Source organism: Rhyacophila brunnea, unplaced genomic scaffold, assembly GCF_057557595.1.
Source record: "Rhyacophila brunnea isolate RB1 unplaced genomic scaffold, BYU_Rbru_1.0 scaffold_4, whole genome shotgun sequence".
In the NCBI taxonomy this organism is placed as follows: Eukaryota; Metazoa; Arthropoda; class Insecta; order Trichoptera; family Rhyacophilidae; genus Rhyacophila; species Rhyacophila brunnea.
The window spans coordinates 17,079,203-17,094,704 of NW_028233068.1; the positions used below are offsets into that span (position 1 = coordinate 17,079,203).

Consider the following 15,502-nt stretch of genomic DNA (forward strand, 5'->3'; position numbering starts at 1 on the left):
ACAGGCGACAGGAAGCCAGTGAAGAGACTGTACCGATCTTTGACAGAAATAACATTAGAATTAACAATGTGTTTGATGATTTTGGTGATAGACATCCACAGAATGCCAGCGGTATGACAAATTCACATAACAGTAATCATGACATATCTAGTGAGAGATCAAACCGAGTGAACATTTCAAACAGTACAGGTAAAAACAGGAACACTTCACCTCATGTCGACGATATAGAAAGAACATCAAAAACAAACAACTTGGAGTGGAATCCTCGTCCAAACACAGAAGACATTGAAGATAGCGGTTCAGATCTAGTTCCAGATAAATCATTGGACAGCTTGTGGTCAGATTCGAATGATGAACTTCCGGAAGGCTCACTGATAAATATTGTACCGGTGCACAAAGACCACTCCATATTTAACAAAGTCAATAATGTCCATAGTGTTAAATCGGTACAAACCGCTAAAACTAAAGATTCCACATCAAATAATTCAGATAAAGAAAAAACTGGCAAGAAATTAGACAATAACACTGAAAATAGTTTTGATACGAGTTCTTCTGAAAGAAATGTCGGCATCACGAAATATCGACTCGCTTTGTGTGTAATGTCTGTTTTCGGTATGGGTTCGTACAAAATTTGGTCATGGTTAAACAATAACTTGGTGTATTTGGCACACGCCTGATATTTGTATTTGTACAAAACGCAGAATTGGAAAATATATACTAAATTGTTTCATATTATCATTGGTTCAATGTACTCTAAGCATTTCTCGTTCATACATGTTATGTATCTCTATTATAGTTGAGTCTCTAGCTTTTCTTGTATCCTGTATATAATGATTTACATCAGTTGGAATGATGAAAATGACATCAGCATTTACCTAATAACATTTCTATAGGTACAAATCTATTATTGTTTCTCAAGATTTCATAATAGTGGATATAGTTCTCAACCTTCAACACAATATTTAACTTGGAAGGAGTCTGAAACGTCCTCAATAACAATCGAACACAACTGCCATAATTATAACATATAACAAATAAGTAATCAACCAATATAATTAGTAATCAACAGTAACATTTAGCGGATAGTATGTGTTGAATTTTGGGTACAAAAGTTAAATGGTTAGCAATCTTTTAGTATGAATAAATTATTTGAGGGAATGAAAAATTCATTTACTGTTTGTGCAGATGAAAAAAGAGATAATACGAAATCAAACATTATCTCATGAAATATTCGTAAACGTTTTAAAGTGAGGCAATAAAGGACTGGGAATACTGCACTTATTGTTCATGCAAACTCTCAGTATTATGCAACTTTCATTCATACCAAAATGACACCTATGTCAAACTAGAACTTGCTTCAGTCAATTTTGTGTATCTAATCAGTCAATAGGAAAATCCCAGAAGGCACTAGGGGAAGAAGATTCTACAATCAGAAGGTTGGAATATACCTACCTAGTTATTTTTTATTTCATAAATCACATCTTTTTTTGCTTTTGTACCCATAAATCCAAAATTGAGCAAATTAGTACATAATATCTAAAATAATAACATTTTTTTTTCAAAAGAAACAATAAAATTAATGTTTTTAAGGAAATTTTATATCAAAACTTAACCTCACTTTTAAGCCCTTTCCAATATAGCTTAAAATATATTAAACTCTTCTTCATATTTCATGAAAATATAATATATTATAAATAAATAACTGAATGGTTTCGGTCAAAATTAAGTAGACAAAAATCAAAATAATACTGCGCTATGTGTAGTTATAAATTTTTTAAAGAAAGTCACAAAAAATCTTATCTGAAAGAGAATTTACTAAAAGAGAACTAATAATTGTTCAATTAATGTGAAAAATAGGTCCTACTGAATAATAATGATACACCCCTAAATAGGCAATGTATGTATTACTTTATGAAGAATCTAGATGGGACGGATGATTCTAGTATCCACGACATATCTCAATGTTTTAAAAGTCAATCATCTAGTTTAATACATCAATTTCGTGTAAGAGGCAACATTTTATATCGGTACAAGTTGTCATTTATGAGAGCTTAGTAAGATGGTGTGTTGTAGTGTTTTATTATGACTTTCAGCATAATATATTTATTAAATATGGCGATGTAAACTTTTAAAAATACTGAATGACGGATTAAAAGACATTATTGTAGAAGAAAAGATTTTGAAAGGAATTAAAATGTATGCAAGAGTATGTGATTTATTACAATGACATTAATTTAGTGACTCAAAACAATATTAATTGTATTTTATCAATGTTACTGATTCACTGACCAGATAATGATATAAGTTACTGAACCAAACTGTGGACAAACAAAATTGTATTATTGTAAAAATCGAGTTTTAAAAATTTATGAGACAACTGAAATATGCGACAACCATTTTCATCATTTAAACCGGTTTTCGTAAATAAATATTATAGTTTATTGTGTCTCAAAAAGAGACAGTCATGGTTGAAGTCAAAATACTCTTGAATACATATAATAAATTATTTATATCTGACATACATTAAATTATATAAATATATTATTGAATATGTATATGTTTTAGCATATAGAATATAATATATAGTAGTGATAAATATGATTATTTTAATATTAAAATTAATTAATGTTAAGGTGCAAATTGTCGTGGTCGGTCGCTGATTTTATTAAATTTTAACAAAAAAAATGTTTTTTACACCAATAATATAAAACTACCATATAGAAAATTGTATTTAATTAATTTATAGTATCTATAATGTATGTAATTACCTGTGTAAGAGACTGTATCGTTTTCGGTGTACTTTCAACAAATAATTATAACATATAATACCTTTCTGTTAACGGGACATTGAAATGTAACACGATCAACTCATATTTTATTTTTTATGTTTAAATTATGATTTATACATAAAAAATAAAATATGAGTTGATATGTCAAGGTTTTATTTAAACTTTAAAACTACGAATCGAATCCAGGTTCGAATGGTATAAAAAATTGATCCAGAAATAAATCTACCTATTCTTATCTTCAATATGACGTACGCGAGCTATCAGCCATTTCTTGCCGTGATGTTACTAAATGATACTTAAGAAATCTTTGTATGTTGTGTTATATAAAGAGAAGCATGCATTAGTATTGTTATTATTTCAGATGTTGAGAGTATACGAGAACTATCGTAAATGGTAATACTAATTGTTTTCAATGTAATATATATATTTTTAATGTATTAACATTTTTTTAAATGCTTGTTAATTCTATTTATATATAGCTATTTATGATATGATTTGATTATCTTTTTTTTTACATTATGGTTTTAATTTATATTTAAAATTTCGAAAATATAATTGTCATGTATTTAACTCTCCTGTTCTTAAGCACTTACGATTTTTATAATCTGTCTATAAACTAAACTCACATTTAAAACATGGAAAACGATATCTTGAAAACTATACTGAATAGAAAATAATAATGAGAGCAAACAGTGTTATATTTTAACGTGTTTAAAAATAAATGTTGAAAAGTTATAACATTAATACGTTTACTTCCGGTACGGATTCTCTGCATTTCACACTTGATTCAAAATTTCAAAACTTTGTGTCTCATCAAAGAAAAATACTTTTCCATTGCAGAATTGCATGTTTTACAAAATTATATGTCATGTATTTGTTACAGATTTTTTTTTTGTTTATAAGGAAGGCGAGAACAAAATCTTAATTTATTTTAATAAATATAGACTTTTATTTAAAATGTATGACATCTTTTATTTATTCTAAACCACTAAAACATTATCAGACAACTAGGTACATGTATCATCAAACACATTAGTAAAAGTTTTCTTTAGTAATTTGAAAATTTAAGAAAAACATGGAAGTAAGACCGACAACTATAACTTGAGGTGCGGCGAGAACTTCAGGTCATACCTCAAGTCATAACTGTCAGTATCAATGAATTATTAATAAATTAAACAAATAGGTAGGTCAGTAATATCGATTGACAAAATCAAAGGGTATCCATCCAAGAAACAACATAAAACCTTCCTAATCCTGTCAGATATTCCTTTCATAGAGAGGAATATTAAATGACTTAAGTCTCAAGACAATAATTGTTTTTCAACAAACTATTGTATAGATAATAAATAAAGCATAGTTTAATAAATTATTTATATCGAAGGAATTAATTATTACACTTTGGATTTGCTGCGGTCTATACATTCTTTAAACTGCTTTACTTCATTTTGGCATTTTCTCCAGTCCTGGGTTGAGGCAATACACTCCTAAAATAAATATGTAGGTAAGTAAGTGCATACACAAAGAGAAATCACATTCTACATCGTTTGATGTCAGAACTACTGACGCAGAGAGGTTTGACAGAGCAAACAACACAGTACATGCACAGAGTCACAATGCAAATATGTACATAAGTTTATACTGATTGTACAAAACGTAAATACGCCAATTATTGTCTTTATACATAAAAATATTGAGTATCTCAATGTGTATGTCTATCTAATGAAACTATTTATTTCCAAATAAATAAATGAGAGCATGTGCAATAAATAGATTATTCTGATTTCTGAACATACTTGCACTTTATAATGTAAATCAATGCAGCCCGTTTTCTTTAGCATGTTTTCGACTGGATCTTCAATGTCATCATTTAATTTATCAACTCTTTTTGGTAGTGTCATAGTGCAACAGAACTTTGATCTAAATGATGGTCAGAAATTAAGACCGAAAAGAATCGAGTGACTGCTTCAAAACATTATTTGAGGTTACTTTAATTTTGACATTGACAGTTGGTTTATTATCTATGGTTGATTTTTCAATAACTTAGTGCTCGGACGTAGTGGTTTGGCTGGCGCGGCGCGGCGGCGGTGCGGGCAACTCAAACGTATGAACACGTCTCGACATGTCCGCAGACAATGCGCGGGGACGGGTGTTCGCGCGTGTAGCTAGGCGCAGGCAAGATCGTACATGCGGCGGGCTCTTCCCATACTGCGCGCATATAGATGTCCGCACTGGATGGACGGGCGCCAATGCGGGAAACGAGTGAGCAGCGGGTGTCTCAACCCATCACGAGCTTACCGCGCGCGTCTAGTACATTTGTGGTTTTATCTTCTCAAAGCATAGATAGTGCGAAATGATGTAGGTATACGTTTTATAACTTTGCACTTTTTACTACACTGATACGCCTCTTTGCCTTATTACGTCGCATAAAATTATATCATATGATATTCACTTGTATTAATATAATATTCGTTTTGGTCAGGTTAGGTTTGACTTGGTGACGTTATCATCGAGTTTGCATGTACCTACTCGCATACAAACGGCCGTCTTATGTAGTACTCAAAAAGATTGGACTCCTCCCTCTTTGGTACTTAGTACTAAATAAATAAATAGATAATATTATATGTAAAAATATTATGTTCAAATTTCAATAATAATTCATAACACACATATAATATTGTATACTTATATTTATGAAGGTACTTAAAAATGTTTTTTTTGTGTACAATTATTCACTATTCTTTCTCATTTATCTCTCTATCTAATTTATCTGTATTTAATGTTCTTCCTACTCTCTTGCATATCTTGTTAGGCTTAACTAAATTATTGTTTATATGGAAACTTTTCTGATTGCAATATCTTTTTTCTAGTCTATTTGTATACATATTTGTAATCTATGTAAGTAACTGTTTGTTTTCCTTATTAAAAAAAATATACTTAAACATAATTAAAATAAAATATTTTTAAAATATAATATTAAGTACATCATTTCCATCCTAGAGCCAGGGTGCAAAGTAGAGGTGGGAAAACTGGTCGATTTTGAAGACTAAGAATACTTACTACCAGTATTAAAAAATACTTAGTATCGAAACTTGTTCCAAAATACTTACTAGTATTTGAAATATCGGCTATAATAGAATCGTTAAAAATACATCCGCTTTTCGAAAAGTCCCATTTTCGAGACAGGTACAGCTGGAACTATGGCACTAGTCACTCCTGTTTCAGTAGAAAATACTGAAGCATTAAAAGCACTGGTTTCATTTATCTGTAAAGCATTTTCATTTACAGGTGGAGCTATATTTTGCCTGGCAAATTCAATATGAATAGTTGGGTGCTTGCGCTGTAAAAGTTTCTTTAAATTTGACATTGACTTGTATGAATTTTTTATTTTACAAACATTACAGATGGCATAATTTGTAACTATTTCTTTGGAACGATTCCACACGAAACTTAACCTTTTAGTAGCCATTTTTACAATAATTGTTTATTAAGTATAATATATTTATTATCCATTTATACAATCACGCATACAATTTGAATTCAGTTTATGTTTATAAGTTCCAATTATAACACTAAAATCGAGAAACTCGACGTGACAAAACCAGATAAACGCGTAGTCGGTTAGCGTTATCAGAACTCCGTTATTCCGGCTTGCGACTGACGTCAACTCAACTGAAACTAAAACTAAAACCCGTCGCATACTAAACATACGCGAGTCGCGACGCCGAGGCGATGATTTCATACGTAGCAAGACTACGAACTAGCTAGCGGACGGCGAGATCTCATACCATGCGTCGAACTCCTGGACTCGATAAAGTTTTATACTCAACTGAAACCAAAAACTCTTAAAACTAAAACCATAAGGCTAATTTAAAAGTATCCTATAAAACAAACACGTGACCATTTCTGTCCTTCACTATACCAACTTTACAACAGAGGAGAAAGGGAGAACAATGACAGTTGAGTATAATATCACGGCTAGACATACGTGTATCATGATATCTCGCTCACGCGCATTTAATATCAATAGCGTTGAAAGTCAACCAGCATAACGGAATAGCGAGTCACGGCGCAGATATTATCGAATGCGTTCGAATTCGAACATCTAATACGTTTCAAGTTTCTTGAAACAAGTTTATTGGGCAACAAATACTTAGTATGGGTAGTTTCATCCGAAACTTAAGTACACAAACTTGTGACAGTATTTCCAACTCACCTCTAGTGCAAAGTTATGAAGCGTATACTCTACATCTACATTACAGGTACGTGTATCATTTCGACAGTAACCATTCACACCATATGAACCGAAAAGTCATTTTTAAACTTAGTTTCCTTATATCGAATCCAATATATAATCAAATTATATTATCGACCAAGGGTACTTGATGGAATTTAAATTCATAAATATGAATTTACCGAATAAACAGGAATTAACTGTAGGTATTCGATGACAGTGTTGGTGTCCAATCATCATTGGTGGTATTTAAAGATGCCGAAAGGCAATACTCGGATCGCAAGCAATGATAATATTTGCTCATGCTACTCTTATTCCAAAAACTTTTCTCTTGTTCTCGCAGTTTCTTGTATAAGTTATAAAATTCTTCTGTTAAAGTGCTTTCCATATTGATTTCTTTGGCCCCATCTTTTACTGCAAAGTTTTTGCCATTTCAAATGGTAGTTTTCCAGCAAAAACTTTTCTGTGTTTATGGTGTCCTATCGCTGATTTGACGCTGAACACGACCGGACGCGCGCGTGCTACTGCGAACACTCTACCCGTGCCCGTCCCTGCACCTATTCCGCGTCGTACACGCCCGATCACTACGGCCAAGCGCTTAGTGTTGCCAGATTGTGAACAACAAATACCATAGACACCAACGCTGTATCCATGAAGAAACTGTGTGGGAAAGAAAATAGGGTGAGCCGAGAACTAGGGGCGGCATGTTATAATATGAAAGTATGGTGAAAAAGTATGGTGAGGCAGGCTGGTAATCAATTTGCGGCAAAATTTCCATGTTAACATTATATTATATGGGTACGTTATAATGACAAAAATAAATCCTCCGTGATGCCCTGCATTTTTTTTATCGCGTCGCTATTTCTCGTAAGTTGTCGGTATTGTAAAGCCGATTTCTTTCCCCTTCTTTTATTTAATACCTCTATGGTCGAGAATATTGAAAAATGATCTTTAAACATATAGGTACCACATAAATCATAGTAGAACCTCGATTAGCCTAATTCATATATTATCAGTTCCGTAAGATTACGAGAAAAATATATGATTTAAAAATATATATTAGGTACCCATGTAATGAAAAAAGTGAAAATTTTATAAAAAATGGAGTAGAAAAACGATTTTTATAAGAGTTTACGGATTTAAGGTATCCAGACTATTTTTATTTCTAATCGGTTCGAATAATCGAGGTTCTACTCTATTCAGGCGCGCGCACAGAAAAAAATGGGGGGGGGGGGTGTTTTGAAAAATATCGATACCTATTTTTTTATTGACTTTTAAGGCAGCAAGTTAAGCGAACTTTATGAGACTTTACTTCTATGATGGTCAAAAATTTATCAAGATGGATGATTCATATTTTTGATTCAGTCTTGAACCAGCCTTTACTTGCTTCAAACTCCACGTTAGAATCTTCATTTAATTGAGTCATCCAATCTCCATGCAAACTGAGAGCCTTAACTTGAAAAACTCAAGAGGGACATCTTTTTGATGTTGATCATCAATCCATGATGACAAAGATCTTCCTATTTCATCCATCACTATACCGTGACTTTTGGAAACAATCTTTGAAGATATATGAAGTGCCTAGTTTCAAAACCCCCTAAAACGATTTTAGGTAGTTTTGAGAAAAACTCATATCTATTAAATCTGTGAACTTTATGTATTTAATTCATACATTTGTATTAGTATAGTATAGTATTTTGACTTATCCATTTTAGGGGTAGGTATTTGAAAAGCACACCTAACCATTTTAGCGTGTTTTGAAATTTACCGTAATTTTTGATCATACGTATTGACGGTTTTGAAAGTTGGGAGGCGCGGAGTGATGCAAACGGAGGTTCGTAAAGTTTAACACAATTATTAATGTAGCCACGGGTTGGCAGTTTGAAAATGCATAGTTTATAAAACGGCCGCTAGTTATAAACTACATAAAAAAAGTCCTATAAAAGGTGGTTTGCAAACCTGTCTGAAAATATGGAGTCGAATTTTATAAGTAATGCCTCTCTTCTATACTATTGTGAAGCGCGCTGGCTATCTCGTGAAAAAATGAAATAAAAGGGTCAAATCATAATGTTGAAATTTGAGGCAAATTTGCTTAGGAACAATAATTTTGTTGTTGAACTTGTCTATTTGGTTGAAATTAAAAAAAAAAAAAAAAGTGAATAATCCATAATAATAATGCACTAATGCATTCACTGATTTAAAAAGACAAAGTGTAGGCATTCATAAAAAATGGAGCTTTGGAAATCAAAATTTCAAAAAACTAAGTTCGCAATGTTTCCACTTTTAAATTATTTCTGCGCCAGATACCTATATTGAAGCAACCAAAAATCTGTTTACCGAGTTCTTGGTTAGTTTGCTAATGCACTTTTCACATTATTTTATTAAGAGTAAAAAAAGTCACCTGCGCACTGCCTTATTTCAGGTATTTCAAATATTTTAAATATGTGGTTGTGTTGCAATTTTATGTGATTCCTATATTATGATGATTGATATACTTAAATGATAACTCCCTTGTATAATTTAGGAAACACTACTTTAGAGCACCATATTGTCCTTAACTTCAGCGATAGGTAAGTGGGCCCGCCAAAGATCCTGGCCTGTGACTGTGCTAATAAACAAGCACATCATCGCATGAAAAAGAAATTATTTTAAAAATGAATATTTATTTAATATAAGTAGTAAAACCTTGTTTATTCTTATTATTGTATTAGGACATTTTTGACTATTTCAAAAGGTGTCTATTATTCAATGAAATAAGGGGGAGGCGCTAAGATTAGATTTTTTGAAAAGGGAGGCGTAGCAACATAAAGTTTGGAAACCACTGATATAAGTAACAAAAATATCCATCGAAACACATAACTCAAAATTGTTCAAAAACCGTTTTAGGAGGATTTGAAACTAGGCACTTCATATTTCCACAATTTTGAACATATTCCTTAATTTTTTCAAAATTGACATTATCATACACCGGTTTGTTGTACAAAAAGCCGATTGAAGCAAAAGATTCGCCGCTTTCAGAACAAATAATTATTTCCATTTTTGTTTTGATCATAATATTATGAACTTTACGGAGTACCTTAATTTCTTTTAGTTCGTATTAATACTGCAGTTTCTCGCCCATGTTCATAAATTTATAAGGGTGAAATATGTACATAAACAATTAATACTGGCAAAACTCAATACTAGACTTCTTAACATTTGAAGACAGGGAAGCGCAGTTTTTGCATTATCTAGAAAACACTATATCTTTAATAATGTATGAAACAACGAATTTTACAAAAGTTGAACGTATGATAGTCACGGGCTGCCTGTATACTAAAACTGGAGCAAAATATAACTCTTCAAATACCTTATACCTACCGAACTGATTCAACATTTTGACAAATTTAAATAAAAATCAATTTTATAAATCGAATTCTTAACAACTTATATCACAAAATGATGGCTACATTCACCAACTTCAAAAAAAAATCAAAATGATTAAAAATATTTGATTTTCATTATGTCCTGAATACTGTTATAGCTGCGCCAAATTAGTGCCAATTGTCTCCAATGGGTAAAGAAAATAAAACAAATAGCAATAACTTTTATGTTTTAATTTTATTATAATATAAGTGTACAAATGGATCCATCTATTCGTTCTCTTGACTCCTGAGTCGCGCGCTTCCATTGGTGACTCGGATTGACAGTTGCTGAGCTCGTGTAACGATGACCTTTCTCGACTTTGACGACACGCCATGTGCGATCTCCGCGCAGTACTTTCTGTTCTGCATCATGAGAATCTCCAGCTCACGGACATTGTGGATTAGTACCTGACAATGAAAAATAATCCAGTGTTACAAATATTACATCATGACAAAACCCAGTGCATTTGGTTAAATTATTAACAGTATAAATAAAATAAAAGAAATTAATTTCCATGAACGGTTGGGTTGGTTCACTTCGTGCACTCAAAAGATGTTACATAAAAGTTTATCTTTGCAATAATAATAATGTAGTTTAAAATAAAAACGAATGTGATATAATGTAGGCTTGCCTCATAATATAATTCTCCTCAGATAAAGATTACACTAGGAAGGATCCACTGGAATATTTAAATATTCATATAATAATCATTGGCGCCTTTTTATAAAACATAGTTTGATTGTAATCATTAAAACTTTAATTCGCCGCAAACATGAACTGCCGAATGCAATCCCCGTTCGCATATCAACATTTACGGCTTACGTAAGCCGGTCGGCGCGGATGCCCACACAGGAAAGAAGTAAAAATGAAAAAACGAGAGAAACATCAGTTTGGGGTTTCTCGACAATTTTAATTTCTTGAGATTCAAGAATTCTCAAAATAAGAGATGAGAATTTTCTAAAAAAAATTACTGTGAAATTCCCTTTAGAATCAAAAGTTACGGCTTTAAAAGCTAAATTTAAAATCGTCTTTTTAGAAATACCAAGGTGTTTTTTTTATTCCTGTTGCAGTTGGTAACTTAGCCAAATTATGATTTCTCTAGAAATACAAACACAACCTTTAGGTATATTCTTCAGACTGCACTGTAAATGTTCTTTCCAATCAATCTCAGGAAAAGAATTAGGTGTAGCATAACCACCCATACATTGACTGTGAAAAACATTACAAAAATTTCCACAATAGGAGTATTTTGGCGAGAATGGTATACCTAATCAGGTTGTGATTTATGGTATTTACAACCAGTCGTTGAAAATAAAAGAATACAATTCACATAAATACATTTTTTCTTAACCCTTCAGTCTTTTTTTAAACAGTCACACTGATTGGGTATTTCAACAATGTTGTAATGGGAATTTAGATACTTTTTTATTGAGAAAATTGAGAGGAACCAGATTCATAATTGTTTTCTCTTAAATATAAAGCGCAGCCATGAATACAACAAGCACGCTGAAACATTTCACAGCATTAAATGTCCCACGTTGGCATTAGTTTTTGCATAGAATACATTTGTGCCAACGGCATAAAGATAGCACAATAGGTGGCGTACTGCACCATATACGGCAGTGTAACCTCAAATGATCATTGGGATTTACTTACTTTGCGGAAACCATTGGGCAGCATATGCTTTGTCTTTTTGTTGGATCCATAACCGATGTTCGGCATCAGGAATTGACCCTTGAAACGCCTGCGGACTCTGTTATCAATACCTGCAAGCAACCAAAGAATCTTAGTATCCATCCATTCAAGGAAGAAAAGAAAACATTTAAACATGAATGGATAGTAGAATTGTCGATGTGTAGACTTGCCTCATAATATAATTTTCCTCAGATATATATTACACTAGGAAGGATCCATTGGAATATTAAACTATTCAAAAGGTAATCATTGGCAAGCCTCCACCGAAAAATAAGGCTACACACAAAATACATAGCAGATGAAAACATGAAATAAAAGTTGGCTGAGAAGCGTAGAACTTAATTACAAATTTACCGGAATTGAACAATCACTAATATAAAATAGGGTACACTTCAAACACATTAAATTTTGCCATGACCATAAATATTATTATATCGACTGTGGAAAGGAAAAGGGGCGTAAGCCTCAGTTTTTGCAAAGTGGGTTTTATTTGTTATTAGCAATGTATTCAACTCAATACATGGTATGCCCAAAGGATTTAAGCTGCAAATGACGAATTATTATGAAAATTTAGCTTTTAGTTTTTAGAAATGAAGGGCGTGTGAATTTTACGTCCAGGAAAAGGGGCTCAAACCACGTCAATGACATTATAAGTCGTTTAAGCAATCTTTTGTGGTAAGGAAAAGGGCGGTAAGCAACTTAATCCGTAAATGTATGAGGATAATGGCAGTTTTACTAAACGCTGACGGCCGGGTGGCTCAGGTATGAACCATAATGAAGATTAAGCCACCTAATAGTTTCGCTCGCTCGTTTGACAGTCCAACACGTTTTTCGACACTCTCTCCATTAAAATTCATTTAAAGTATACTAATCCAGTGAAAATGGCAATAGAAAGAAGTTAAAATATTCTTAAAATGTGTGGTGTTAACATGGATGGAGTAAACAACACAAAGAAAAATGGTAAGACCTTAAAATTACGCCTTGAAATTGTTATGCCGCACAAGTGAAGCGTCATCGTTAATTCTCTGTAAATTGTTATAAAACATTATGTTACAACTTATATTGTGTCTTAATCATTGGTTAATGATCTCTTGTTCATATTAGATGATAAAATTAATAAAATATTTTCTATATTTACTTCAAACACCGCCGTGCGGTTTATAGGTTATGTGACATGTCAAACACAATTCTAAACTGAACTTGGTCCCATGTACGCTTATATTTACGATTAAAATCATTGTAATGGACAAAAATTATAATTATGCACCGTATTATTTATAGTAATAACATAAATCTCGAGTAAAATGCGTTTTGTTTTAATTTGTTGTCAAGAACCAAATACATCCGCAAATATTGGTTATTTGTTATAATTATTGTAAATAACTAAGATTAGCTTGAATCAATATACTATGTCTATATATATATAATAAAATATTTGCCATATTTACTATTATCATTATTACTATTATGTAATGATTATGTGTCATTTATGGTTCAATAAAATACTTTTTTTCTGAAAATAATAAATTATGATTGTTCTAATTTTAAACTTAATATAATTAAACCATAGGAAATGAAAAAATATTAAATAAACACCTAGTGAAACACTATAAAGAAATACATTCCCAAGAATTTAATTTAAAATAAGTGTGAAAAAAGGCTATTTGCTGCGTAAGTCCACTGTATTTTATGAATACGACATTTGAAATTGGTAAGGAAAAAGGATGTTACCATCATTTTTATCGGTTTTTCTCTTATAACTTACGTAATTAATGTCAGATTGGGAAAATAATACACCAAATTATTAATCATTATGCACTTTAAGTCTGTGTATATTTTTTATTTTGATTTTGACAGAAAATCATTGAAAAAACGTTTTTTGCTCCTCCTGTAAAATTTGCTTTGTGTGGATTACGCCCTTTTTCCTTTTTACAGTCGATATGATTATTATCTACTCTCACGGCGTGTACGAGCTATTACAATAAAATTGCACATTTGTGACAAAATGAACACCATTTTACGTAAATTGAGTTTAAAATCTTGAAAAAATAAATAGGTAGGTACCTACCTACTCAAAACACGACATCAAAATTATATCTGTCAAAAATTATAACCCCAAAATTGAATTACAAAACATATGAAAAGAATGTAAATATTGTGCGAGGTCCGATTAAAAAGCATAGTAAGTCTTATTGCGTGCATAATTGTGAATTCATAAATGTCGTTCCAGGCAAACGAAACTTCCGAAACAAATATCGTGTTTACCGGAATGTGGACATACAAGGTTGGCACATTAGATTGAATAAACTAAATTATTGTATAAAAAATTAACCATGGAGACTTGATGGATTCCATATTTAATGGTTGAGATGATGTTGTATAAATGCATTGAAATATTGAAGGTATAAACATGATATGTCAATGAAAAAGTGAACACGTTGTATGGATAAGTCACATCGGGTACATGCGCGATTTAGATTTCCCTACCTTTGGGTTTACGCCAGTTCCTCTTGAGTTTGTCATATCGATCTGACTGGTGACGAATGAACTTTTTCGTCCTCTTCTTGACGATTTTTGGCCTATAGACCGGGCGGATGGCCATTTTGAAGAGGGCCTTTTCTAATTCTGATGAGGAATATGACCACGCGGTGAGACGGCCGCTGTAAAAGAAAGGTGCGTAGTGAAGTTCGCGAGATTTGGCTTCCGGAAATGGCAGCAGCGAATAAATCAATTTTATCAACAGCCAGTAGTATTATATTTAAAAAATTTAATTTGTTAAATTCAATCCTTGAATTTTACAATTACCTACTGAGATATATTTTTTTAATAACGATGAATTAGACTACCTTAATACCTAATTTTATTTCAATGTAAATGCCAATTTTATGTAATATTATGCCATTGCTTTATACAAAACCTGCATCAATCATGCCACGTTTGTTAAAACCATTTTAGGAAATGGTTGATTAATGAAACATGCGGAAAGTCGTCGTAAAGACTAAAAATCTACGATAGGTATTTGATTTTTTTAACACTACATTGTGTAATAAGAAATAACTTACTTGTGTAAAGGTGTTATTATATTTTTTCTTCTTTTGACCATTTCCGATCCTAAAAAGGTCATAATATGGGCTTCCACATAGTGAAGGTTGGTATTAACAGATTTTTGTTTTTACGAGAAATGGATGTTAGCCATTTGCTCAACCTATTAGGTCTATACTCTGACTCCAAACACACATTGAAAAACAATGCGTATTTGCCAGGCCCAAGATTCTAACTTGGGATCTACAGCATTACAAACCGACGCGTTAGCCGCTCGGCCGCCGTATAATGTTTACTCCCACTAAACAGATTGATTACAAGAGAAACTTTATTTTGATTA

General features: G+C 32.0%; 2 protein-coding genes across 3 annotated transcripts; both read right to left on the reverse strand.

Moving 5' to 3' along the window:
* Positions 1–3,748: 3,748 nt before the first annotated feature.
* On the reverse strand, positions 3,749–4,790 carry LOC147067002 (uncharacterized). The gene is made up of 2 exons (XM_085954615.1): positions 4,583–4,790; positions 3,749–4,273 (listed from the first exon to the last, which is right to left on the reverse strand). The coding sequence occupies exons 1-2, from the start codon at positions 4,685–4,687 to the stop codon at positions 4,181–4,183; spliced, it is 198 nt and encodes a 65-aa protein (XP_085810741.1). The 5' UTR covers positions 4,688–4,790; the 3' UTR covers positions 3,749–4,180.
* A 5,811-nt stretch (positions 4,791–10,601) lies between these two features.
* RpL32 (Ribosomal protein L32) lies at positions 10,602–14,789 on the reverse strand. Of its 2 annotated transcripts, none has more exons than XM_085953785.1 (3): positions 14,608–14,789; positions 12,082–12,191; positions 10,602–10,832 (listed from the first exon to the last, which is right to left on the reverse strand). In XM_085953785.1, exons 1-3 carry the CDS (start codon positions 14,720–14,722, stop codon positions 10,653–10,655), a joined length of 405 nt encoding a protein of 134 aa, XP_085809911.1. In that variant the 5' UTR covers positions 14,723–14,789; the 3' UTR covers positions 10,602–10,652. The 2 variants fall into 2 exon arrangements, with proteins under 2 accessions (XP_085809911.1, XP_085809912.1); XM_085953786.1 differs by having other exon boundaries at positions 12,082–12,558; positions 14,076–14,789.
* Between the last annotated feature and the right edge of the window lie 713 nt (positions 14,790–15,502).